This window comes from Astatotilapia calliptera, chromosome 11, assembly GCF_900246225.1.
Source record: "Astatotilapia calliptera chromosome 11, fAstCal1.2, whole genome shotgun sequence".
Taxonomy (NCBI): domain Eukaryota; kingdom Metazoa; phylum Chordata; class Actinopteri; order Cichliformes; family Cichlidae; genus Astatotilapia; species Astatotilapia calliptera.
This window is the reverse complement of record NC_039312.1, coordinates 27,646,481-27,672,989: the sequence shown is the minus strand read 5'-3', so window position 1 is coordinate 27,672,989 and position 26,509 is coordinate 27,646,481. Positions and strand designations below refer to the sequence as shown.

Sequence of the window (26,509 nt, the reverse complement as noted above, 5' to 3'; positions counted from 1 at the left end):
TTCTGCCCAATGCTCTGAATGGTGTATCACAAGCAGGTTTCTATATCATAACATGAAATAGAGCTTTAATTTCAACCTTGAAAATTTCAGTATATTTTCATCATTGTTTAGACACTGGGTTAAAATAAAATTCCCACTCATGGTATCTACAATTGTGAAATATTAACACAACAAAAAAATTATCACACTGTAAAGCAAATCTTAGCATGATCTGATCAGATACAGTGTTTCAGATTTGTAATTAAGTTATAGAAATTGAATCATAATCAATAGCAGTACACTCACACACCAAAAATTAGGGCATTAGAGTACCTTACATTTTTGGCGATACTGGCGCTCTACTTACTTGGTCACACAACATGACAATGAGCAGTTGTTAAAATTGAAAAAATGTGATGCAAAAAGGAAGCAGAGAAACAATCACATTCAAAGCAAAAGTTGTGGCTTACAGCAAAAACCAAGATGTAATGAATGGTCACCATTTCACCTTCTTCACAGTTTCAACACCTCTCAGCAAGTAGAAAGTGTTCACCTATAATTTGGTGTCTTCCATACAAGCTATGGCTGAAGTTGTCAACCTCTGTGTTAAGGAATTTTTATTGTTTTATTTGATTATGCTTCAAATGTTATGTTATACATATTTCACCAGACACAGTTTTCTGTTGAAACAGCAAGCTGACCCTGTGACACTGACAAGAGATCAGTACAGAAATACACATCTGCAGAAGTTGACTCGCAGTATATTATTCTTAGAAATTGACTTGCAACACACATACTTTGTGACACACACACACACACACAGAACACACACACACACACACGCACACACACACGCACGCACACACACACACACACACACACACACACACACACACACACACACACACACACACACACACACACACACAGACAGACAGACAGCATCAGGACCTGCGTAACAGGAAATGTGATTATATTTGCATATTGACGATGTAAAAATAAACGAATACTGCAGTTCGGTGTGATTTGCTCTGAGCTTTTCACCCGTGCCGCACGTTGTCAATCTTAAGTGTCTCAGTGTTGTTTATTCACCTGACTGTTTGTTAACTGTAAATCTCTGACACTCTGTTAGCAACCAAAGTAACCACAGTGAAGTTATCAGAGCAGCAATATCTGTGAACAGTTTCACTTAGTGATGGAAATATCAACCATATCAGACAACATGACCCAGAGTCATGAAACTACAGTAAAGCAGGGGGGAAAGCCCCAAGAAGGAAAAGTGATGTTGTGTTACAGTTTTAAGGCAGAGGAGGGTGGGAATGGTAAAATGCAATAAAAAGCTCACTTCGGACTTCCCACTGCGAGCACTTACATGAAACCTTGTATTGGATGAATTTGCTCCCTTGCAAGAATAAACACTCCAGTTCTTGACTGTTGTTCATTTTTCTTAATTTGTATTCTGACATAGCACAATGTTGATAATTTGTTGAGCTGACCCTTTGAAATAAGATAATAGTGTAACTTATATGTTATTATGAAGCTTTGCACTTTCCTTTCCTTTATTCATACTTTTCATTAGACAACACAGCAGTAGCTGAACATACAAAGATACACTGTCAATTTGAATTGGAATCTTATGGCAAATGGAGTGCTTCTCTTGACCACTGCTAATGTATTTATGTGTGTGAATGTCATCTTTATGTATTCCATCAATATTTTGTGTTTTAAAGGTTCTATAGTGGCTCCTTTGAAGACCCAGGCTTTCTTTTTCCTGCTCAAGAAACCCAAGGCCAAAGAGGGAACACAAGCATCTGTTGTAGCTGAAACAGAGTTTTATACCAGTTTGGAAAACTGAAACTGAGTTTAATCAAATTCAAATTAAATCAGATTTCTTTTTGGATTTTGAATCATTTGATTTTCGATGACAAGAAAAACACGTTTTTGGCTGTCAGATGTGCTTCAGAGATGAGTACCAGTTCACCCCGAGCACATCTGACAGACATGAAAGGGTCTTGAAAAGCCGTGAAGAATGTTATATTGTACCTGTAACATTTTTCAGCGTGTCCGGTTTGGCAGTGGTTTCATGCAGTTAGATTATGCAGGAGGATGAAGGAATTGACACTACTGACGTGCCCACCAAGCTCCCCTAACTTAAATCCAACAGAAAACCGTTGGGACATTACGTTTTGGTCCATCCAATGCCACCAAATTACACCTCACACCGTCCAGGAAATCAGAGATGCCCTGCTCCAGATTTGGGAGGACACCCCCCAGCGTCATCTCATTAGGAGCATGCCCTGACATGGTCAGGCAAGCATACAAACATGTGAAGTCCATACAAACTACTAAGTACCATTTGAAGTTGCTCTAATGAAATTTTGTCAGATTAGCCTGTTGCATAATTTTTTCACTTTGATTTTTAGGTGTCTGTGAATTCAACCCTCTGTAAGTTAAAAAATTTCATTTCCATCAACTGATGTGGCATCCTTTCATTCCTAACACATTACCCTAGGATTACTACAGAAGCTCATACAGGACACTAGCCTGTAAAAATAATTTTCTTTCTATGGTCTCTGCAGATTGAGGGAGCCTTGTTGCATTCTGTTAAGACAGTTCTCACTTTCTAGAAGGTGTCATTCTCCCCCCCCCTATCAAAGACATCAGATCATTTGTTAATCTGACAGACTGCCTAGTCTTAAAGAATCTGTCTCAACTTACTGAATTGGCCATAACCAGGAATCAGTAAATCCAGGTCTGAAGTTATTTGAACCATGCTTATAACACAGATGTGCTGAAGAATGTTTCCGTGCCTGAATGTTTTGGGTGTTAATGTCGCCTTCAGACATGAACATCTCTGTCTGATCTGTGGTAAATTAGTCAACCTTGTATAAATTTGGTTTTTGATAGTTCCATTCAGTTATTATTGTGTCTGGTTTACTTCCTAGTTAGCGTCCTGCCATTCCTCCCACACTGCCTTAGAAACCCATGATTCCTTCTGGAGTGTAAGTGGTGTAGTAGCACATCAACAGCAGTCAGGTTTTGGGATTCTCTTTGGAAAAAAAAAAACTTATGGGAAACTCACCTGCCTGCTTGCTGTTTTTTGATTCATACGGTTTATGAGACATTTGAGTTTGCTAGACCTGAAAAATAAAAGACACTAAAAAGGAGGAAGAAAAAGAGAAAGACTGATGCAGAATATGGAGGTTCATAGAAGACTTGAAAATTTAAGTATTTGTTCACTGAAGTAAGAGTTAAAGCACCACACACCACACAATGTTGCAACTCAAATAGACTGCAAACGAGAGGTTTCCATAGAGACAGAAGGCACAACAGCGCCTTAGTAAGAATAGTAAAGATACCACAGAATATTAATAGATAAAGAAAAAAATCTAAATATGCAGAAGTCAAAGGAGCTTGCAAAGAAAAGCGTCTGGACTTCTTTAAGTTGCTTGAAGACGTTTCACCTCTCATCCGAGAAGCTTCTTCAGTTCTAAGGTCAAATGGTGGAGAGTCCTAGATATAAACCTAGTGGGAGTATCCCCCCACAGAGGGACAAAAGGACCCCCTGATGATCCTCTAATCGCCTGAGCCAAGGTGTGAAACTGGGTGTGGGTCCCAATCAGCCAGAGTTTCGGGTGTGTTCATTGTGAAACCTGGCCCCACCTTATCATGCGAATTCCTGAGGTCAGATGGCCCAGGATGTGAGTGGGCGTTAAGGCGCCTGGGAAGGGATCTCAAAACTGGATTATAGATGGCAGAGAGTTGGTGTCGTAAACCCCCGCCTCTGTTCAAAGATGGTCGCTCACAGTGGACATAGATGGCTTCTTTCACTCCTCTTTCAAACCATCTGTCCTCTCTGTCCAAAATGTGAACATTGGTATCCTCGAAAGAGTGTCCTTTATCCTTAAGATGCAGATGGACTGCTGAGTCTTGTCCTGTGGAGGTGGCTCTTCTGTGTTGTGCCATGCGCTTGTGAAGTGGCTGTTTGGTCTCTCCAATGTAGAGGTCTGAGCATTCCTCGCTGCACTGTACAGCATACACCACATTGTTAAGTTTGTGTTTTGGCGTTTTGTCTTTCGGGTGAACCAGTTTCTGTCTGAGCATGTTGCTGGATCTGAAATACACTGGGATGTCATGCTTGGAGAAAACTCTCCTGAGTTTCTCTGATACACCGGCTACATAGGCTACAATGTTGTTGCGTCTGTCCTTCTTATCCTCCCTCGCTGGTGTCTGGTCTTCTTTTCTGTGCCACTTTGCTGACTTTAAGAACGCCCATCTAGGATAGCCGCACGTTTTGAGTGCTTCCTTTACATGTGTGTGTTCCTTCTTTTTCCCTTCAGGCTTAGAGGGAACATGTTCTGCCCGGTGGTGTAGGGTCCTAATTACTCCAAGTTTGTGTTCCAAAGGGTGATGGGAGTCAAAGAGGAGGTACTGGTCCGTGTGTGTGGGCTTCCGGTAAATTTCGATGTCGATGTCTTCTACAAGAAGACAGCTCCTTGGAGGACAGGACCAACTTCACACCCGATCAGATTTGCACACTGTTAGACCTCTGCCTCACCACTACATATTTCAAGTACAACGAAGGCTTTTACAGACAAAAACATGGCTGTGCCATGGGCTCCCCCGTGTCACCTATTGTAGCCAACCTTTACATGGAGGAAGTGGAAAGGAAGGCTCTTGGCTCTTTCAAAGGAAGAGTACCCAGCCACTGGTACAGATATGTGGACGACACCTGGGTCAAAATCAAGACACAAGAAATGGAATCCTTCACTGCGCACATTAACGCTGTGGATAAAAACATCAAGTTCACCAGGGAAGACACAAAGGACAACTGTTTGCCTTTCCTGGACTGCGCAGTGCATATTGAAGAGAACGGCAAACTCAACATCGAAATTTACCGGAAGCCCACACACACGAACCAGTACCTCCTCTTTGACTCCCATCACCCTTTGGAACACAAACTTGGAGTAATTAGGACCCTACACCACCGGGCAGAACATGTTCCCTCTAAGCCTGAAGGGGAAAAGAGGGAACACACACATGTAAAGGAAGCACTCAAAACGTGCGGCTATCCTAAATGGGCGTTCTTAAAGTCAGCAAAGAGGCACAGAAAAGAAGACCAGACACCAGCGAGGGAGGATAAGAAGGACAGACGCAACAACATTGTCATCCCCTATGTAGCCGGTGTATCAGAGAAACTCAGGAGAGTTTTCTCCAAGCATGACATCCCAGTGTATTTCAGACCCAGCAACACGCTCAGACAGAAACTGGTTCACCCGAAAGACAAAACGCCAAAACACAAACTTAACAATGTGGTGTATGCTGTACAGTGCAGCGAGGAATGCTCAGACCTCTACATTGGAGAGACCAAACAGCCACTTCACAAGCGCATGGCACAACACAGAAGAGCCACCTCCACAGGACAAGACTCAGCAGTCCATCTGCATCTTAAGGATAAAGGACACTCTTTCGAGGATACCAATGTTCACATTTTGGACAGAGAGGACAGATGGTTTGAAAGAGGAGTGAAAGAAGCCATCTATGTCCACTGTGAGCGACCATCTTTGAACAGAGGCGGTGGTTTACGACACCAACTCTCTGCCATCTATAATCCAGTTTTGAGATCCCTTCCCAGGCGCCTTAACGCCCACTCACATCCTGGGCCATCTGACCTCAGGAATTCGCATGATAAGGTGGGGCCAGGTTTCACAATGAACACACCCGAAACTCTGGCTGATGGGGACCCACACCCAGTTTCACACCTTGGCTCAGGCGATTAGAGGATCATCAGGGGGTCCTTTTGTCCCTCTGTGGGGGGATACTCCCACTAGGTTTATATCTAGGACTCTCCACCATTTGACCTTAGAACTGAAGAAGCTTCTCGGATGAGAGGTGAAACGTCTTCAAGCAACTTAAAGAAGTCCAGACGCTTTTCTTTGCAAGCTCCTTTGACTACGATGACCTGGATGACTGAGAACCTTCACAGACATAAATATGCAGAAGTGTTGCAGAGAGGCTGTATGTGGCTGAAAAATGGAAATGCTGTGAGAGTTTATTTTAAATCCTTTAAGCTGTTTAATGTCTTCAATGTGCCTCAAGAATCCTTTCTAATGTGACTTTTTAATTTTAATACATGCAGCCATTAACAAAGCTTGTTTATTGCTGTATGTGTTGTACTATGTTGAAGTGACGTAAAACTGAGCAAAATGTCTCATGAAAAACTGAATTAAGTACTTCTGCTGGTGTGTCAAATTCTTAAGTTAAGATACAGGTTTTTACCAAAAATAAATAATAATAATGAACATATATAAGATATTTAGTGCAACAGAACATGCTATATTTATGAAAGCCAGTTTGTAAAAATCAATAGTGTCTGCGAAGAATTTAGTTGCAAAATGAGGAAGAAATAGAGATGAGGAAGTGAAACCTGAGATTAAAAAGTCAGCAGAGATCATTGTGCAGAGAAGACTGATAAACAGCAAATACACTGAGGTAAAAAATGTGTAAAATATATTCAAAATATATTTAAAACTCTTAATGAACACTGTTTCCAATTGTCTTTCACTGTTGATAAAAGTAGGAGCTGACTCAGTGCTGGGAAATGAAAAAAAAAGGCTGGATGATTAAAGATCGTTATGCATTCATTATGCACTGTGAAATAAGTGAGCATGTGACATCCTTTAGAGACATTTCTGGACATTTACTTCATATGCTGCATGTTTGTCTGTGCAGGGAGAAACTGAATGTGCCAAGGATCAAATCAAGATGTTGGTTCTGATCTGGTCAGCTGTGCTTTTCTCTGTGACGGGCAGTGATGCTGACACAGGTTTGTATCCTCTTTACAATTTTATAATTCTGCATATAATAAATAATCTTCCAACATTTGAATGTAACACTGTTTTTTTGGACATACGTCCAGGTTATAAATATTTCTTCTTATCTGTTGACTCGTGGTGTCATTTAAAAAAAAGTTGTGCACACACAGCAAATGCTAATGCATATACAGTGGGGCAAAAAAGTATTTAGTCAGCCACCGATTGTGCAAGTTCCCCCACTTAAAATGATGACAGAGGTCAGTAATTTGCACCAGAGGTACACTTCAACTGTGAGAGACAGAATGTGAAAAAAAAATCCATGAATCCACATGGTAGGATTTGTAAAGAATTTATTCGTAAATCAGGGTGGAAAATAAGTATTTGGTCACCTCAAACAAGGAAAATCTCTGGCTCTCACAGACCTGTAACGTCTTCTGTAAGAAGCTTTTCTGTCCCCCACTCGTTACCTGTATGAATGGCACCTGTTTGAACTCATCATCTGTATAAAAGACACCTGTCCACAGCCTCAAACAGTCAGACTCCAAACTCCGCCATGGCCAAGACCAAAGAGCTTTCGAAGGACACCAGGAATAGTATTGTAGACCTGCACCAGACTGGGAAGAGTGAATCTACAATAGGCAAGCAGCTTGGTGTGAAGAAATCAACTGTGGGAGCAATCATCAGAAAATGGAAGACATACAAGACCACTGATAATCTCCCTCGATCTGGGGCTCCACGCAAGATCTCATCCCGTGGGGTCAAAATGATCATGAGAACGGTGAGCAAAGATCCCAGAACCACACGGGGGGACCTGGTGAATGACCTGCAGAGAGCTGGGACCAAAGTAACAAAGGTCACCATCAGTAACACACTACAACGGCAGGGAATCAAATCCCGCAGTGCCAGACGTGTTCCGCTGCTGAAGCCAGTGCATGTCCAGGCCCGTCTGAAGTTTGCCAGAGAGCACATGGATGATACAGCAGAGGATTGGGAGAATGTCATGTGGTCAGATGAAACCAAAGTAGAACTTTTTGGTATAAACTCAACTCGTCGTGTTTGGAGGAAGAAGAATACTGAGTTGCATCCCAAGAACACCATACCTACTGTGAAGCATGGGGGTGGAAACATCATGCTATGGGGCTGTTTTTCTGCCAAGGGGACAGGACGACTGATCCGTGTTAAGGACAGAATGAATGGGGCCATGTATCGTGAGATTTTGAGCCAAAACCTCCTTCCATCAGTGAGAACTTTGAAGATGAAACGAGGCTGGGTCTTCCAACATGACAATGATCCAAAACACACCGCCCGGGCAACAAAGGAGTGGCTCCGTAAGAAGCATTTGAAAGTCCTGGAGTGGCCTAGCCAGTCTCCAGACCTCAACCCCATAGAAAATCTGTGGCGGGAGTTGAAAGTCCGTGTTGCTCGGCGACAGCCCCAAAACATCACTGCTCTCGAGAAGATCTGCATGGAGGAATGGGCCAAAATACCAGCTACTGTGTGTGCAAACCTGGTAAAGACCTATAGTAAACGTTTGACCTCTGTTATTGCCAACAAAGGTTATGTCACAAAGTATTGAGTTGTATTTTTGTTATTGACCAAATACTTATTTTCCACCCTGATTTACGAATAAATTCTTTACAAATCCTACCATGTGGATTCATGGATTATTTTTTCACATTCTGTCTCTCACAGTTGACGTGTACCTCTGGTGCAAATTACTGACCTCTGTGCAAGTTCCCCCACCTAAAATGATGACAATCGGTGGCTGACTAAATACTTTTTTGCCCCACTGTACTATTATATATTGTACATATGTTTATTAGTCTCAGATTTAGCCATTCTTATATTTTGCTTGTTTTACGTCATTGTATTTTTGCACGACTCTGCTGCTTGTGAAGGTCGCACACAAGAATTTCACTCGCATGTACTGTACCAGTGTACCTGCACATGTGATGTGACAATAAAAGTGATGTGATGTGATGTAATGTAAAAAACAATTAAACTTGCAAACAGATTGCAAACAAAACATAAAGAAACAGCAAAGGTCAATGCAGTCTCAAGAAACAAATTCATCTTTGCTTGCCTAAAACTAAAGTCTGTTTATTTTATCTCCTCCTTTACATTTGCAGGTGATTCAGAAATGAGAAATCCACAGTGTGACAGAGAATACTGCATCACTCTTAATGTGAGAAAGCTGACAGCAGAGGCTGGACTCTGTGTTGTGATCCCGTGTTCTTTCAAGACTGCTGAAGGCTTTGAAACCCAACATATAGTGTGGTATAAATGTGAAGCATCAGAAGCAGGATGTGATCGTCCTGTCATGATATTTCACACCAACAAAAGCACTGATGTTCAACCTGAGTTTGAAGGACGAGTGTCACTTATCGAGCATGTCATTCAGAACAACTGCAGCATCATCATCAATAATCTCAAAGAGTCTGATTCTGGATCATATCACCTCAGAGTTATTGGTGAAGTGAATAGGAAGACAGATGCATTTACATTTATTCCTAAAGTTAATGTCTCTGTTAAAGGTATGAAAAGCTAGATCAAAAACAATCATGTAGGAAATTGAAATGTAGTTCAACATGCTTGTGTTTTATTGTATCTGTGAAACATTTTGCACATTTGCTGACCCTTGTATGCAGCTTATAAGAAGTGCAACAATTCCCGATAAACATCTACTTAAATTTCTGGAGTTTTTTTCCTCTTTTAATTCAAGTTCATTTGATTCCACTAATGTACTGTGTTCCCACCAGGTCTTAAACAAAAACCCACAGTAATGATTCCCACACTGACAGAGGGACAGCAGGCCACTCTGACCTGCACTGCTCCTGGTCTCTGCTCTGGATCTGTTCCTGAAATCACCTGGACATGGAGAGGAGCAGGAGGGACTGAATCTTACATTGCAAGGAACAGTACTGATTACAAGACAGAGAATCTGACAGCTTTCACACAGAGTCATGTCTCAACTTTGACCTTTAATGCTTTGGCTAAACACCACAACTCTAATATCACCTGCAAGATCAGCTTTACAGATAAAACAACTACAGAAGGGAGTTCAACTTTGACTGTGAACTGTGAGTATTTCTAAATCTAAATATTTCTATCTAAAATATTCAGAATGCTATTGAATGTTATAGTGCTTTTGAAGAAAAGTCAGGAAGTTATATGGAATGTGTCCTTTGTCACATAGACGTGAAGAAAATTAAAATCACTAAGGATACAAGTGTGAAGGAGGGTGAAGCTCTGAATCTGACCTGCAGTATAGAAAGTTTTCCCCCATCTCTGATCATCTGGTCTAAACATAGTTCCAACACGAGCCTTCACAATGACACTGGATCAGCAACTCTCTCCATGCTGAATATGACAACGAAAGATTCTGGCCAGTACATCTGTACAGCTAAATATATGAACAATATAGTCAACAATACAGACACCAAAGTCAATGTAACAGTCATATGTAAGTACAAACCTTGTTTTTAATGTATTCATTATTATTATTATTGTTATTATTATTATTATAAATGTTATTATTAATATTAATGACAACTGAAAGATGAGTTTAGCATTAGAGCCCCAAGAAGGGTCCTTTTTTTTGTTGGGTCTGTGTTTCCACAGGCCCTGCTAGTTTAGAGACTTATTCATCATGAAGAACACAAGACAAAACAGAACATCTTCAACCGGTCTTTAACTTGCTAACAAGGGAAGCCTTGGTCTCATCACCTGTCTCTAGCCCAAATCCTTCAAAGAGCAGCTCTCCTCGCAGCTATTTATTGACATGACAGTTACAATACACATCACAGCACAAGCACCTCCCACCGTAACCCCCCCCAATGGTTCTAAGACAAGGCACTATGTGTGTGTGTGTGTGTTTGTGTGCGTGTGTGTGTGACTTCCTGATCACAACATCCTTGGTCATAAGGAGAGTAATCTCCCCCACACCCAATATATGGTTCAATTCCTGTATTGGTTCACCATGCACAACACAGTAAATTACTTTAGTAAATAAATTACTAAAATGTGTTTTACAGATAAAAGGAAGCCTCAGATCATTGGAAATACAACCGTTAAACTGGGAGATGTTCTGAATCTGACCTGCAGTGTCGAAAGCTTCCCTCCAGCTCTTATAGTCTGGAGAAGTACCAACACAAACCTTCTGACTAAAACTGATCTGCACAATGACACTGGATCAGCTACACTTGTCATTCAGAATGTGACAGCAGAACATTCTGGACAGTACATCTGTGCAACCAAACATCTGCACACAACTGTGACTTCATATGTCAACGTGACTGTGACATGTAAGTAGACGGCACTGATCTTAAATCTGAATGTCATCCTTACGCTAAAATCAATGCTTCACTTGTTTAATGATCCTAAACATGCGCTTACAGGGTTTTCAAAAATAGTGAATGGCTCTGGATGTGTGCTTCAGTCAGAGGTTTTGACCTGTGTGTGTATCAGTGAAGGGTTTCCTTTACCTACTGTCAAATGGCCATTTCTGAAGAACAGCACTGATTACTCTGTCTTTACCACTGTGTCAAACCACACAGTAAACAGCACAGTCAGTTTAACTGTGAAAAACAATGGCAGCACTACTTTAGAATGTGTCAGCAACAATGGAATGGGGGAAGCAGAAGAAAGTCTCACAATCCAAAAAAACTTGCCAGACAATAATAGTAAGTATTTCCAACCAAACATTTTTGAACACCAATTTAACCTCTTAGGACCACATTTGTTAATGCAATCTTTGTAAAAAGACAATCTTCAAACACACATTTGCAGTATGCATTTTAAGCAACATGGAACCAACTTTATTCCTTTTTAAATTCACTTCAATTCACAGTTTTTAGGCTGGAATACCTGAACGTCATCATTGTCTTGTTCACTGGGACAGTTCTTGCAACAATCATTTGCTTTTTAGCTAAAAATTGCTACAGGTAAGGCTACAGGTGTCTAATTGTGTGGATGCCTTAATAGGCATCCACACTATTGAGTTCCTGTTTCTCTTTATTCTTTATTATTCCGGGTGTTTCCGTACACTTTTTGCCGTGGATCTACTTCCACAATTTTTGTGCTATTTTCACCGTTCAAACTCTAAACTGTTCTGCTCTTTCTGCTAATGCCGGCTATGACTTTTGGTGTTTATTGCTATTATACTTTTTAAAATATTACACTTTTTTCCTTTAATTTGTCCCATTGAAATGAATGGGAAACTTCCACAATTCTGCTAAAACTTTCTTGTCTTTGAAACTTAACTACTTCCTCATACTTTCACCTAGAAACTCCATTCAAACTTTAAAACGTTCTCAAATGATTGGGCTATTCCTGTGTGATTCAGCTTTTTCAGATCTTCTACCGTTTTCATCTTATCTCTCTTTAAGTCTTCAGTTCCAAAATTGTGATTTTTCAGAAAATACATGCGTTGCTATGGTTGCTATGCAATTAACTCAGAGGGGACAGTGAAACTGTTTGAATTTTCTCTTCATGTCCAAACAACTTCTTGCTACTTGCTCAATTTCCACTCAAGCCCCACAAATTATACATCAAAACGTAGGTATTTTTGCTGGCTTTCAGAAAATGTCACTATCATTGTTGTGGGACTTATAGATATTTTGCAAATCTCCTCAGAGTAACACAAAGTCAGAAAACTCTCCATGTAAACTCAATGGAGAGTTTGTTCAAAATCACCGCTGGATTTCTCTGATGAGAGGCATTTTCAAATTGTCATATCTCCTTAACGAAGCAAAGTTAAGACATGAGGCTTGTCCCCGTATATCTTCAGACACTCCTGACACTCACAATTCAAGAATTTCTTTCTCACCTATTACCGTTCTGAAATGAGTTGGACTTGTTTGAGGGTAGGAAATTTGTCCCTCGCTCAGATTTCATCAGATTTCAATCTACGGAAATGAACCACTTTTTTCTCTCGTCATATCTTTTTGATGGATTTCCACAGAGCCCTGAAAATTTCCATGACTGTTCACCAAAGCCTGCTGTTTCTTACGGTGAAAGAATGATTTTGATGCTCCATATAGATTTAGAGTTACCAAAGGTTGTTTGAGAGCAAGTCAAGGCAGTTTTTGCTTCGCCTCTACTCAGTTACAGTGTATTGCAAGTCATATATCTTTAATAATTTATGTTTTATCTCTGAATTATGAAGACCTGAAGATTCCCCCATCTCTTCTGAATAAAACAATGTCTGAATGAACGTTCTAGCCTCTACGGTTAGGAAATTATGGCCATTTGTTCGAGGGGAATCCTGAATGTCAGAAATACACTGAAGAAAACTCACACCTCTCTCTGTGTCTGTGTCTGTGTGTGTAAGGGATGACTACAGCAGGTGCAGCTAATTTAACTGACCTACATATAACAAGCCCAGACTCTCCACAGCTCCTGTTCCCTTTACTGTCTGTGTATGTGTGTCTGTGTATCAATATTTCTCCTATGTTTAGGTATTACTCCTCAATCATAGTATTTCTGCTAAAGCAAAGTACTTCTACTACATCTTAGTACTTCTGCTAAATCATAGTATTTCTGCCAATTCATAGTATTTTTGCAAAATCATGGTATTTGTGCAAAATCATGGTTTTGAGGCCAAATCATAATATTTCTGTTATTTTATAATATATGTGCTGAATATATTATATGTGCCAAATCATAGTATGTATCCCAAATTATAGTATTTATGCCAAATTACAGTATTTCTGCTAAAAAGCAGAAATAGTCCTTTTTAGCAGGATTTTCTGCCAAAAGACAGTATTTATGTTAAAACATAGTATTTCTGCTAAATCAGAGTATTCCTGCCAAATCATAGTATTTGTACTGAAACATAGTACTTCTGCCCAATCATAGTATTTGTACTGAATGATAGTACTTGTGCCAAATCATAGTATTTGTGCCAAAGCATCGTATTTGTATGGAGTCATAGTATTTCTTCTAAATCATAGTATTTCAATCAAATCTCAGTAGTGGTGTTAAAATGCAGTATTATTGCAAAATCATAGTATTTGTACCCATTCATAGTATTTCTGCTAAATCATAGCATTTGTGCCAAATCATGGTATTTGTGCAAAAACATAGTATGTCTGCAAAACCATAGTTTATCCCTTATGTTATAGTATTACTACTAAGGCATAGTATTTCTGCCAAATCATAGTATTTGTACTAAATCATAGTACTTGTGCCAAATCATAGTATTTGTTGCACATCATAGTATTGGAACCAAAACATAGTATTTGTCCCAAAGCATCGTATTTGTATGGAGTAATAGTATTTCTTCTAAATCATAGTATTTCAATCAAATCTCAGTAGTGGTGTTAAAATGCAGTATTATTGCCATGTCATCGTATTTGTGTCGAATCATGGTATTTTTGCCAAATCGTGGTATTTGTGCCCAATTAATAATTCTGTTATGTTATAGTGTATCTGCGGAATATAGTATGTGTGCCAAATCGTAGTATTTGTGCTAAAACATAGTATTTCTGCCATATTGTGGCATTTGTTCAAGAACATTGAACTGTTATGTTATAGTATTACTACTAAGTCATAGTATTTCTGCGTTGTTATAGTATTTGTGCTAAAACGTAGTATCTCTGCCAAGTCATAGAATTACTGCAATTTCATAGTTTTTTTAGGAAATCTGTTATGTTATAGTATTACTACTAAGTCATAATATTTCTGCCAAATCATAGTATTTGTGCCAAAGCATCGTATTTGTATGGAGTCATAGTATTTCAATCAAATCTCAGTAGTTGTTGTTAAAACGCAGTATTATTGCCAAATCATAGTATTTGTACCCAATCTTAGTATTTCTGCTAATTCATAGCATTTGTTCCAAATCATGGTATTTGTGCAAAAACATAGTATGTCTGCAAAACCATAGTATATCTCTTATGTTATAGTGTTACTACTAAGGCAAAGTATTTCTGCCAAAACATAGTATTTGTCCCAAAGCATCGTATTTGTATGGAGTAATAGTATTTCTTCTAAATCATAGTATTTCAATCAAATCTCAGTAGTTGTGTTAAAATGCAGTATTATTGCCAAATCATAGTATTTGTACCCAATCATAGTATTTTTGCCAAATTGTGGTATTTGTGCCCAATTAATAATTCTGTTATGTTATAGTATTACTACTAAGTCATAGAATATCTGTTATGTTATAGTGTATCTGCGGAATATAGTATGTGTGCCAAATCGTAGTATTTATACCAAATCACAGTATTTATGCTAAAACATAGTATTTCTGCCATATTGTGGTATTTGTGCAAGAACATTGAACTGTTATGTTATAGTATTACTACTAAGTCATAGTATTTCTGCCAAATCATAGTATTTGTGTGAATTTGTATACTGTAATATCACTGTAGTATGTAGTGGCTAAGTAGGGGGTGTTTACAGTGTAAATAGGTCATCTCTTGTGTTGGAGTGCCCTCTTGTGGCGCCTTTTGGGTAGTGCCTTAGTAAACGTGAACCCTGTAAGAAGTGGTATCAGACTGATTTGTAGTGGAGGAATTTGTTGCCAGTTTTCTTAATCATAGAAACCACACCATATCACCTCTCCACATCCTCCTACTGTATGCCATGCCTCCCTCTACCATCCATCTGACCGCCAATAAACTCCACCTGTGGTAATCTAATCCCTGGATGTCAGCCTCTCCTTCTGACCGAGGATAGTTACTATTGCAGCACCACCCAGCATTAAACTGACATACACCATTCTGTACAATAGTATTTGTGCTAAAAAGTAGTATTTCTGCCAAATCATAGTATTACTGCTATTTCATACTATTTAAGCGAAATTACAGTGTTTCTGCAAAAACATGTTTGAGGGGTGGAAATCTGTCCTCCTCTCATTTTTCAAACTCCGAAGATTAAGCCATTTCTTCTCTCGTCATGTCTCCGCGACGGAGATACAAAGAGCTATGTAAATCGCAGTCAAAGTACACCAAAGTCCGCTGATTCACCCAGTGCAAGAATTATGCTTCTATCCCACCTAGTTTTTGAGTACAAATTTATACACTATCACAGACCGGTAATTCATATTGATAATTTATTACAATTCTGCAAAGTTTTATGATTTTAGCAGCTTTTCTAATATGGACCTCAGATTCTTGTTAACAGTCTATGGTAGAAATACATACAAGTACACAGCCTGATGAAGCAGACAGAAGCAGTACCTCTGATTGGTTCAGCATTTTCACCTCTTATCAGCACAAATCTCAGCCTCTTCTGCTGTTTTCATTAGAATTGTAAGCTTTTCCACCTTTTTTCAGTTACGTGAGAACCAGTTTGGCTCAATGAGTAGCTGAAAAATATCAGCCTCTTCTGCTGTTTTAGCAGGATTTCAGAGTTCAGCTTTTTCACTTGTTTTAAGCACAAATTTCAGTTTCTTTACCTCATTTCACAACAAAGTTCTTCCTCTTCACCTCTTTTCTGCTAATTTGAGCTTCTGCTCCACAGTGCACATTTTCCCTCTCATCATATCTTTGCTTGTGACCAGAACTGATTTGGCTCAGAGGGTAGGGCAGCTGCCGTGAGACCCGGTGGCAGAGGTTGGAATCCTACCTGTGACAGTCGTTACACATGTTCCCTGCTTGCATGCGCTCTGCTTTCTTGACACTCTCCTGTGTGTCATTACACATACAGCCATCTTCAGCAAGCACTTCTGCTTCTACACCTCTTTTCAGCTCATCTTTTTGCTTCTTTACCTCTTTTCAGCAGAAATTCTTCTGATTCACCTCTTTTCTGCCAAATGTTTAGCTTTTTCACCTCTTATCAGCACAATTCTGAGCAGCTTCTGCTAATTTCACCAGAATTGTCAGTCTCTCCACCTCTTCTTTGTGTGAATGAGTTTGGTACAGTGAGGTGAGTCGCTGCTCTTAGACCAGAAGGGCCAGGTTCGAATCCTGCTAAGGGCAATGTTTTTTGCTTTTTCAGCTTTTTTCAGCCGACATCTTCAACGTTAAGGCATCCACACAGCATTTTCGCAGGAAATGCAAATTTTTCTAGTTATTATTAGGTTTTCTCTGTAGAGGAATTTGAACATGAATTTGTCTCTCTATCTTTTTCTTCAGAAAAAAACAGAACATTCAAAAATTGAGAACTTCAGATGAGATTTTGGAGATGGAGACACATCAAAATAAACTGGTATTAATTCATCAGACATTTTTTGATTTACTTGTCAAAATAGGAGTTTCTGCACAAATTGTGATGTCTTTGAAGCATCCATAGTTTACTTGTTTACATTTTACTGAAAGTTCCCACATAAAGGTTCTGCAAGAAAGTGGTTCAGATTAAGATTAGCCTTAATAACAAGATTATTTTGATTTTGTATACAGTGGTGTGAAAAAGTGGTTGCCCCAGTTTCCTATTTTATTTGTATGTTTGTCAGAGTTAAACATTTCAGATCATAAAATAACTTTAGATATTAGACAAAGAAAAAAAGTCAACACAAAAGGCAGTTTAGTTAGGCCGCTCCTAAGTCTTCAGTTTGTTTTTCCTAAGCCATTCAGAGGTGGACTTGCTGGTGTGTTTTGGATCACTGGCAAAATAGTTTTTTCCCCCTTTATGCTCATTTACTCAACACTGGTTTTCACCTTGGAACTCTCTCATGGATGCCATTTTTGCCCAGTCTCTTGTTTATGGTTGCATCACTGAACTTAACTGAGGCAAGTGAGGCCTGCAGTTCTTTGGATATTGTTCTGGGGTCTTTAATGACCTCTTGGATGAGTTTTCACAATTTAGTTTTTAGGGCAATTTAAGATAAGATAAGATAAGATAGAACTTTATTAATCCCTCGGGTGGGTTCCTCTGGGAAATTCGACTTCCAAAAAAAGCACAGCAACGACCGAAGTTACAGTTACAGAACTGTTATATATATATATATATACACACACACACACATATATAAATACAGAGACAAATATAAATAAAATATACAAAGGGGATAAATAGAATAAATAGGAATAAAAAATAAAAATACAAGTGAATTGCACATTTCAAGTATTGAGTATCAAATTTGTCATGGTCCTGGGTCGTGCGACCCGGTGTTTTGTGTTTAGTCTATTTTGATGTTTATTGATTGTTTAGGTTCATTAAGGTAGTCCAGCCATTTGTATATATCACCCTTGCATTACGTCTCCCTTGCCCTTCGTGTGTTTATGTCTGTGCGTCTTGTACTGTCAAGTTCATGCTGTCAGTATTGTCACCTCCCCCTGTACTACGTCTCCCCGGTTCATGTCTCATGTTTCCTGTTTTACTTTGAAGGCCTGCATTCACTGTCAGTGTATTCAGTTTCACTCCTCCTGTCCTGTCGTTAAGTTCATGTGTGTCAGCTGCGTTTCCATGTGTGGCCACTTCCCCTGATCATCCCTCATGTGTATTTAGTCTCTGTGTTTCTTACAGTCTGTGTCGCGTCGTCTGTGTTCCCACCCTCCGTGTTTCCATGCACGGTCTGTTGTATTCTAAGTCATAGCCTTACCTTAGTTCATTCCCAGTTTAGGTTTCTGTTTAGTTATTGCTTTTGTGCTGCCCTTATTCTTGTTTGTTTCTCTTGTGTTACCAGCCACAATAAAAGGCTCGCCTTCTGTTAAAGCTCACTTCCGTCTGCTCACTTGTGTACGCACCTGGGTCCATTACACGCATTCTCCACTCGGTCCGTCACAGCGGACCGTGACACAATTTTGGTCAGCCGGCCACTCCAGATCACCACTATTCCATGTTTTTGCCATTTGTGGATAATGCCTCTCACTGAGGTTTGCATGGATTCCCACAGATTTAGAAATGTCTTTATAACCTTTTCCAGACTGACACATCTCAATTACATTGTTTCTTAACTGTTGCTGAATTTCCCTGTATTGCAATATGAGGCCTACTCAACTTTGCCATGCAGGTCCTATTTACAGTAAGTAATTTCTTGATTGAAAATGGGTGTGGCAGTAATCAGGCCAGAAATTGAACTCAAAAGATGAGATACACCACCATAACTTTTTCATAAATGGCCATGTAGCTTTGGATTTTTTCCCTCTTAATAATGTATACTGTCATTTAGAAAATACATTTTGTGTTCAGTTGTGTTATCTTTGTCTAATATTTAAATTTGTTTGATTATCTGAAACATTTAATTGTAACAAACACTTTTTCACACCACTGTGTGCACTTTAAAGTGGATATGAAACACCACATGTATAAAGGTTAATTTAAATCATGGAATCCTGCTCTCAAAAACTGACATAGATGTGACACTGTCTTCGAAGCTGGACTTTTTTAAAAGTTAAAGATAATAGAACTTGTTTAGCACAATCTTGTGTTTTGGTCAGTAGCCTTACATTAGTTTATGTTAACTAACTAATAACAAAAGAATAACATTGTGGAAAGTAATGACTCTAAAACTAAAAAGTTGTTTAAGGGGGTCGTCTTTATACTGTCCCTGGCTGCAACAATGAATTTTATCATAAGAAACCAAGGATCCAATGTCCACTTTCACTGTCTCTCTTTAGCAGTAATTGGAATTGAAGTGTAAATCTATGCAATATTAATTTCATGCATAAAGGGACACCATGAGTTTTAGCTGAGAGCATGTAGTGTTTCAAATCCTTGTCATGTCTTCTTTAACAGTTTTTTTTTAAGTACATTGTAAGCGATTGCAATAAATTAAGCTTCAGTTCTTTCATCAAGCTGATTGTCAGGGCATAAAAAGAAAAATAACCTAGAATGAAAGAATGTAAATGTACAAGACAAGATGAGTCTCTTTTCCTTTGTCTTTAACAGGTATATAATGGTCAAGCATTACAAGACAATCAGACCCTGAGCTCAAACAGTGGGCCAAAGGAAGTGGAGTATGCCAATATTAATTTTTCCCTGCTGAAAAGAAACAGTGACTGGGAGGCAGCAAGGAAGCAAGAGAGCACAAAGACAGACTATGCTGAAATTAAGAAAGTGGTCGAAGAACAATGGGGAGATGATGCTGGGGAGGAAGGAGACATATTGGAGGGACAAGAGAAGAATGTGATAATGGAGCTGAAACAATGTGAACCAGAAAGGGTAGAAGGGCGAGATGAGGCAGTGAATGAAATGTGAAGGATATAACCAATAGAATTTGAGTAATGTTTTGTTATGGAGTTAATTAAAAACATTATTAAGCTATCAGAGTGTCCATTTAGGAGCCCAAGACCACCTCAGTGATTAATGCTCTCAGACTGGTTTTTGATGCTTTGATTGAGAAGGATAAATATATTGGCATATCGGTCATCCAAAAATATAGTTCTTAAAGCCAATTGTAGTTCCCATTTTGAGCAAATATTAATCAACTGAATTTTTAAGGAAAGAGACAGGTCAGCCTCTCGCTCTCTCAACTGTTTATCACATTCTAATAATATTAACTATTTGAATTGAGCAAAAAAGAGACAGTATAGATTAAAAGGCATTTAGAATAATGAGTGGGAAGACAAAGACAATATGTTAAAGCTAATATATATTAAAGCTAAGTTTAAATGTCTTTCTTGAAACAATCAAAACTTACCAGAAAAATATAAGCTACCTATTGCATTTTTAATGATATATGCTTAACTTCATTGTTTTTACTCTTTGAGGGGAAATTCTTTTTTCCCCTCTGGCCATTTTTTACACACACTAGTTGCAGACAGAGTAAGCCACATGGCCACCAAGTAAACATCAAAAGTAGTAATATACCTGTAGCTTTTTTTACTGACACTTTATTCACTTTTAGTCACTTGCGGTTATTTATTCACCTTCAGTCACTTTAATTTTAAAACTGTATATTCTGTATATTCTGTGTATTTATTATTTCACTTCTATTGCTTGTTCTTATTGTCCTTATCTTCCACGTATGCTGCTCGGCTGTTTGTTAATTGCCCCTTGGAGATAAATAAAGTCTTCTGATCCCGATTCTGATTCTGATATGAAAATATAAAACTTGTTGGAGCATCATTATTGGAATGTTAAAATAAGATAACATTATGTTTTAATAAACAATGTTATAATTATATATAGCATACAGAGGAACTTGAACGTCAGTCTGTAAAGTTGAGTGGTTTACTGAGAAACTTCCTGAAATCATTTTGCAAGAAGGAGGAAGAAAAAGAAAAGAGCGATGAGGATGAAAAACTTCAGTTTAGAGAGTCACCAGTCATCAGTGAGAAGAGAAGTTTTGAAGAACAAAGTAAAACAGGTAAAAATAAAATTGAATGTGGCTCAAAAAAAAGTCTTTTTAAAAGAAGAAATGTAAAGACTTTTTCACATCTGTAGCAGTGATGGTGAGTAAGACCATTATTTATTAATCAAATATTATGAGTGACCTAATGCTGTAAATGGTAAATGGCCTGTATTTGTATAGCGCTTTACTAGTTCCTAAGGACCCCAAAGCGCTTTACACATCCAGTCATCCACCCATTCACATACTGGTGATGCTGTCCTCTTATTTGGCAGTTAATATACATTTATATAATATTATATATATTATACATCTTTCTTTTGAGCTGTGTGATGTGAACTGTTGGCTTTTTCTTTATTGCATTTTTTGTTTTGGTTTCTTTTTTGCTTCATCTGCTGGATAAGTTATTCTGTGGAGGGAGAGACTGAACGTCTCGAGCAACGAACATGTTTGTTCTCATCTGGTCGGCTCTGTTTGTCTCTGTAAAAGGAAGCATTGCTGACACAGGTTTGTATCTTCTCCTTTACTGTAATTCTGCTATATTTGTATTTGATTTTTTTTATATATTTGCATGTAACACTCTTTTTCTGAAATGTATCCAGATGATAAGAATTTATCATAAATTTGTGCCTTTACTATGATCTGTTGGCTCGTGTGCCATTTTAATTTAATGTTTTGTTAAACGTGTCCTGAGATATTGTTAATCAACATCCAGGAATATATTATTGCCTGGATATAATAGCCTATTAAATGTGAAAAAGTAGTTGTGTAGGCTACAGCACAAACAAGAAGATTGTGAAAACATAAAAGTTCCTGTGGTATCTTTAATTAGACATCATGTTTATTGTTGTAAACTAAATATTCTTTATCACTATATGTATCTTTCCCTTTGCATTAACAGGTGCTTCAGCCTGGGGACGACAACACTGTGATAGAAAATACTGTGTTACTCTGAGTGAGCGAGAACTAACGGCAGAGGCTGGACTCTGTGTTGTGGTCCCGTGTTCTTTTACTACTGGTGTTGGCTTTACACCCAAACATATAGTTTGGTACAAATGTGAAGCATCTCAAAAATTGTGCAGTGAACCTGACATAATATTTCACAGCAACAAAATCACAGACAAAAAAGCTCAGGCTGAGTTTGAAGGACGAGTCTCACGTTTGGAGCCTGATGTGACTCAAAAAAACTGCAGCATCATCATTAATGAGCTGAAAGAGTCTGATTCTGGATCATATCAGTTCAGAGTTACTGGTGAACTGAATGGAAAACAAGATGGATTCACATTCATTCCAAGAGTAACTGTCTCAGTTAAAGGTGAAAAAAGCTATTTCAAGGACAATCATGTTGAAAAAGAAGATATTTGTTCATGTACAATAACATATTTAGTATTTTTAAGGCCTTAATGAAGTATTCATTATTTTGGGGAATTGTTGACCTCTATGGTAGCTGGTAGGAACTGCAGCAGTTTCTGTTAAGACTTATGATTGCCATTAACCATTTTCATTAAATATCTTATTTGAAAAAACAGATTGATGTACTAGATGAACTTCAGATAGTTGATGTGTTTCTATAAATGCAATTTATTTTCATTAGGTCTTAATCTGAAGCCCACAGTAATGATTCCCACACTGACAGAGGGACAGCAGGCCACACTGACCTGCACTGCTCCTGGTCTCTGCTCTGGATCTGTTCCTGAAATCACCTGGACATGGAGAGGAGCAGGAGGGACTGAATCTTACATTACAGGAAACAGCACTAATTTCAAGACTGAGAATCTGGTGGATTTCACACAAAGACACATCTCAACTTTGACCTTTAACGCTTCATCTGAACACCACAACACCAGTATCACTTGCAAGATCAACTTCACATGTGGAAAAACTACAGAGGAGACTTTGACTGTAAATGTGAACTGTGGGTACTTCATAACCTATTGTTATTGTTTATATCTATTTATTTATTTGAAATCTATTGGATGATCAGTAGAGTCTGAAAAGGAAACAACATGATTGTAAAATGTATATTTTTATCTAACAGATAAGAAAGAAATTACAATCAGTGGCGTTACAACCGTTAAGGAGGGAGATGTTCTTAATCTGACCTGCAGTGTTGAAAGTTTCCCTCCATCCGTGATTGTGTGGTCTAAACTCGGTTCTGACACAAAGCTGCACAATGACAATGGATCAGCTACACTTGTCATCTCTAATGCAACAGCAGAACATTCTGGACAGTACATCTGTGCAGTTACATATATGAACAATTCCCTGAAGAAGGATATCAGTGTCACAGTGATATGTAAGTACACAATTTTTTTGCTTTTAAGCAGAACATTTTTAGCAGTGGCCACATCTTTTATATATTGATGTAGAGTAAAACTTTATTCAGAAAGAGGAACACTGTAGACTGCACTATACGGGGGAAGTGAGAGGAAATGTATTAAGAGCCTTTTGAAACCTATTATGATAATGTACGGTGACCAAATTGTAATTTGCATTTTAATGACATTTGTGGCATTTTACACTTTGCATTTATTAAACTCGTGTTGTTATCATTCTTATCTTTCTTTTTTTTTGTGTTGAATTATTACATGTCAGTGTAACTTGCCCTCTCCTTAAATATACCACTGAAATCACTGAAATGTATTTTACAGATAACAGGGCTGCTCAGATCATTGGGAATACAACTGTTAGGGAGGGAGATGTTCTGAATCTGACCTGCAGTGTTGACAGTTTTCCTCCATCTGTGATTGTGTGGTCTAAACTTGGTTCTGACACAAAGCTGCACAATGACACTGGATCAGCTACACTTGTCGTCCATAATGTAACATCAGAACATTCTGGGCAGTACATCTGTACAGTAAAACATCTGGACACAACTCTGAATTCATATGTTGATGTAACTGTGACTTGTAAGTAGATGGCATGTATTTTTAACCTGAAGTTCATTAACATTATAGCTTGCAGCGTGTCCTGTTTTATGATTCTGACTACATGTTTACAGGGCATACAAAGATACAGAATGGCTCAGGATGTGTGCTTCAGTCTGAGGGTTTGACCTGTGTGTGCGTCAGTGAAGGCTTTCCTTTACCTAACATCACATGGCCTCTGTTGACTCACCACACTGAGTACTCTGTCATTACTAGTGTATCAAACCACACAGTCAACAGCACTGTCAGTGTAACTATAAAAAACCATGGCAACAGCACTGTTGAATGTGTGAGTAACAATGGAAATGGAGAAGTAAGAGAGAACCTGCTGGTCAATAACAACTTGTCCAAAAAAGATGGTAAGTTTTGTTTGGTTGTTGCTGTTGTTTTAAATTAAAACCCTTTCTGTAACACTTTTAACCACTTGACATTTTTACTACCATTTTTGGACCCATGTAATCTATGACCTATGTAATTAAGACAATCATTAGACTAGCCATTAGGTGTACTGTATATAATTCAATGGCAAATGTGAGTTAACAGGTTTTTCATGTTGGTTTCTTTGATTGCAGAGCCGTCATCGGGTCTTAGGTGGCGATTTCTGGAAATTATCATTGCATTTTTGATTGGTGCAGTTCTTTCATCAGGTGTTTGCTTTTTGGCCAAAAAGTGTTACAGGTACAGAATTATTTTTGTAGTTATTACTAAGGTTTCTCTGTAGATTCAATTTAACATTCATTTCAACATTGTTTCTGTAAATATGCCCTTTTCTACAGGAAAGAAATGACGAGTTCTGGACATTTGAATGACACTTTTGTGATGCTGACACGTCCAGATGATCCACTGGTATTTATGTTAATTCGTCTTTTTTGATATAACTATTCAAATAGTTTAAATGAGTTTCAGCACAAATATCTCACATACATATGGTGGAAGTCTCATTGCTGCTGGTAATCCAGTGTCGCCACCTTTATTCTGCTAGGCGGTGTTTAACACAGCCTGGCGATTCTCAGGTGTACTCCAGCGCAATGCAGTAAGGGACAGATGGAGAGAGAAACCATGCAAATAGGATGGTTTGACTTAAAATATGAGACATCTCAACTTTCTGTCACAGTAAAACTTTGATCTTTAATATTCATGATACAACAAACATATAATAAAATAAATAAACAAATACACAAATGGAAACCAGAATTAAAGTAATGCAAAGTTTCTTTCTTGTGTAAAGCTAATTTTCAGGCCACCCAATGAGAACTCAAACCCTTTGAAGCATGAAAGACTATATACAAGATAAATCGATAGTATTCACAATGTTTGGCTGCCTGTAGCTGATAAATGACTGAAACTATTTACTTTGTGCCGAACAGATATATGATGCTCAAGCATTACAAAACAACCAGACCCTGAACTCAAACAGTGGGACAAACGAAGTGAAATATGCCACCATTGATCTTTCCCTGTTAAAAACACACAGCGGCAGAAAGGCTGCAAGGATGCGAGAAAGCACAAAGACGGAGTACGCTGAAATTAAGAAGGTAATAAAAAAAGAACAAGAAGATGATGGTGGAGACGATGGTAAAATGTTGGAGGGGGAGATGAAACATTGTGAAACAGAAAAGAAGGACGAGGATGATGAGGCAGTGTACTCCACTGTGAATGACATAACAGATGATATTTGAGGAATTCTTTTGTATAGTTGCTAAGGATAAATATTGATCTCTTCAGATGTAATGGATGGATGGATGGATGGATGGATGGATGGATTTCCATTTTGTGTTGGAATAACTAACTGTAGGACAATTTTCTCTATACTGTAAACTTCACAAATATTAACAAATCAAATCTTACAGAATGTTAGCTTTGAATATCGTGCTCTGCAGTAGTTTAAGGATTACAAATATTAGAAAAATGTTATGGTTTAGCAAATTTTAGATACCTATACTGCTTTACTATAAAATCTTGGCCAGTGACATTTAGTAGTAGCAGTAAATATAGTGGCTTATCTTTTTCTTGACTCTATTCTTGATGTATTTTGCAGATTTTTAACGGTTTAAGTTTCCATTTGGCAGATGACCAACACTGCCATTGTCTGGTTAAATATATTTGAAAGTGTGTAGCCAAAGTGTGCCAAATGACCTTTGGAATTTTCTTTTTGTGCTTTCACAAAATGCTCTTTTACACGATGTATTGTGTTTTGTATTCCTCCAGAGTAAATGCATTTCTTTCCTCTTTTGCATAAGATCATTTATTTTCTTTTTCAGTTTTTATCCGGCACCATCATCAGGTTGACCGAATCATTTGTTCTATACCAATAATCCATTTAAACTTTTGATATAACTAGCTTCAGTAGTTCTAATGCTAGTGACAAAAGTCCCCAAACAATCCCAGAATATTGATCAATAAAAATGACATTTTTTTCTATTATTTACTTGGCTTAAAACCTCTTGAGAACAATAGAGTTCAACACTAAATATGTTTTATTGCCACCCCCCACAGGGCGCCTGGGACCCTGATAAGGATTAGTGTAAGAGAATGGATGGATGAATGAATATGTGTATTTTAAGCTTTTTTATGAACATTTTGAAAAATAATGACTAGCTGCTTTTAAT

General features: G+C 38.2%; 1 protein-coding gene across 1 annotated transcript; it reads left to right on the top strand.

Annotated features, from left to right (window-relative positions):
* The first annotated feature begins 6,744 nt into the window (after positions 1-6,744).
* On the top strand, positions 6,745-25,579 carry LOC113032135 (uncharacterized). Its single transcript, XM_026184818.1, has 17 exons — positions 6,745-6,809; positions 8,940-9,328; positions 9,554-9,874; positions 9,991-10,257; positions 10,829-11,098; positions 11,192-11,476; positions 18,367-18,419; positions 19,572-19,830; positions 21,412-21,480; positions 21,875-22,288; positions 22,568-22,888; positions 23,012-23,269; positions 23,625-23,882; positions 23,975-24,259; positions 24,473-24,578; positions 24,677-24,746; positions 25,268-25,579. The coding sequence occupies exons 1-17, from the start codon at positions 6,745-6,747 to the stop codon at positions 25,577-25,579; spliced, it is 4,002 nt and encodes a 1,333-aa protein (XP_026040603.1).
* The last annotated feature ends 930 nt before the right edge of the window (positions 25,580-26,509 follow it).

Coding starts and splice junctions, on each gene's coding strand:
- LOC113032135 (XM_026184818.1), top strand. CDS start 6,745: ATGTTGGTTCTGATCTGGTCAGCTGTGCTTTTCTCTGTGACGGGCAGT. Junction 19,831..21,411: donor GATAATGGAGCTGAAACAAT/GTGAACCAGAAA, acceptor GAACGTCTCGAG/CAACGAACATGTTTGTTCTC. Junction 22,889..23,011: donor TTTGACTGTAAATGTGAACT/GTGGGTACTTCA, acceptor TTTATCTAACAG/ATAAGAAAGAAATTACAATC.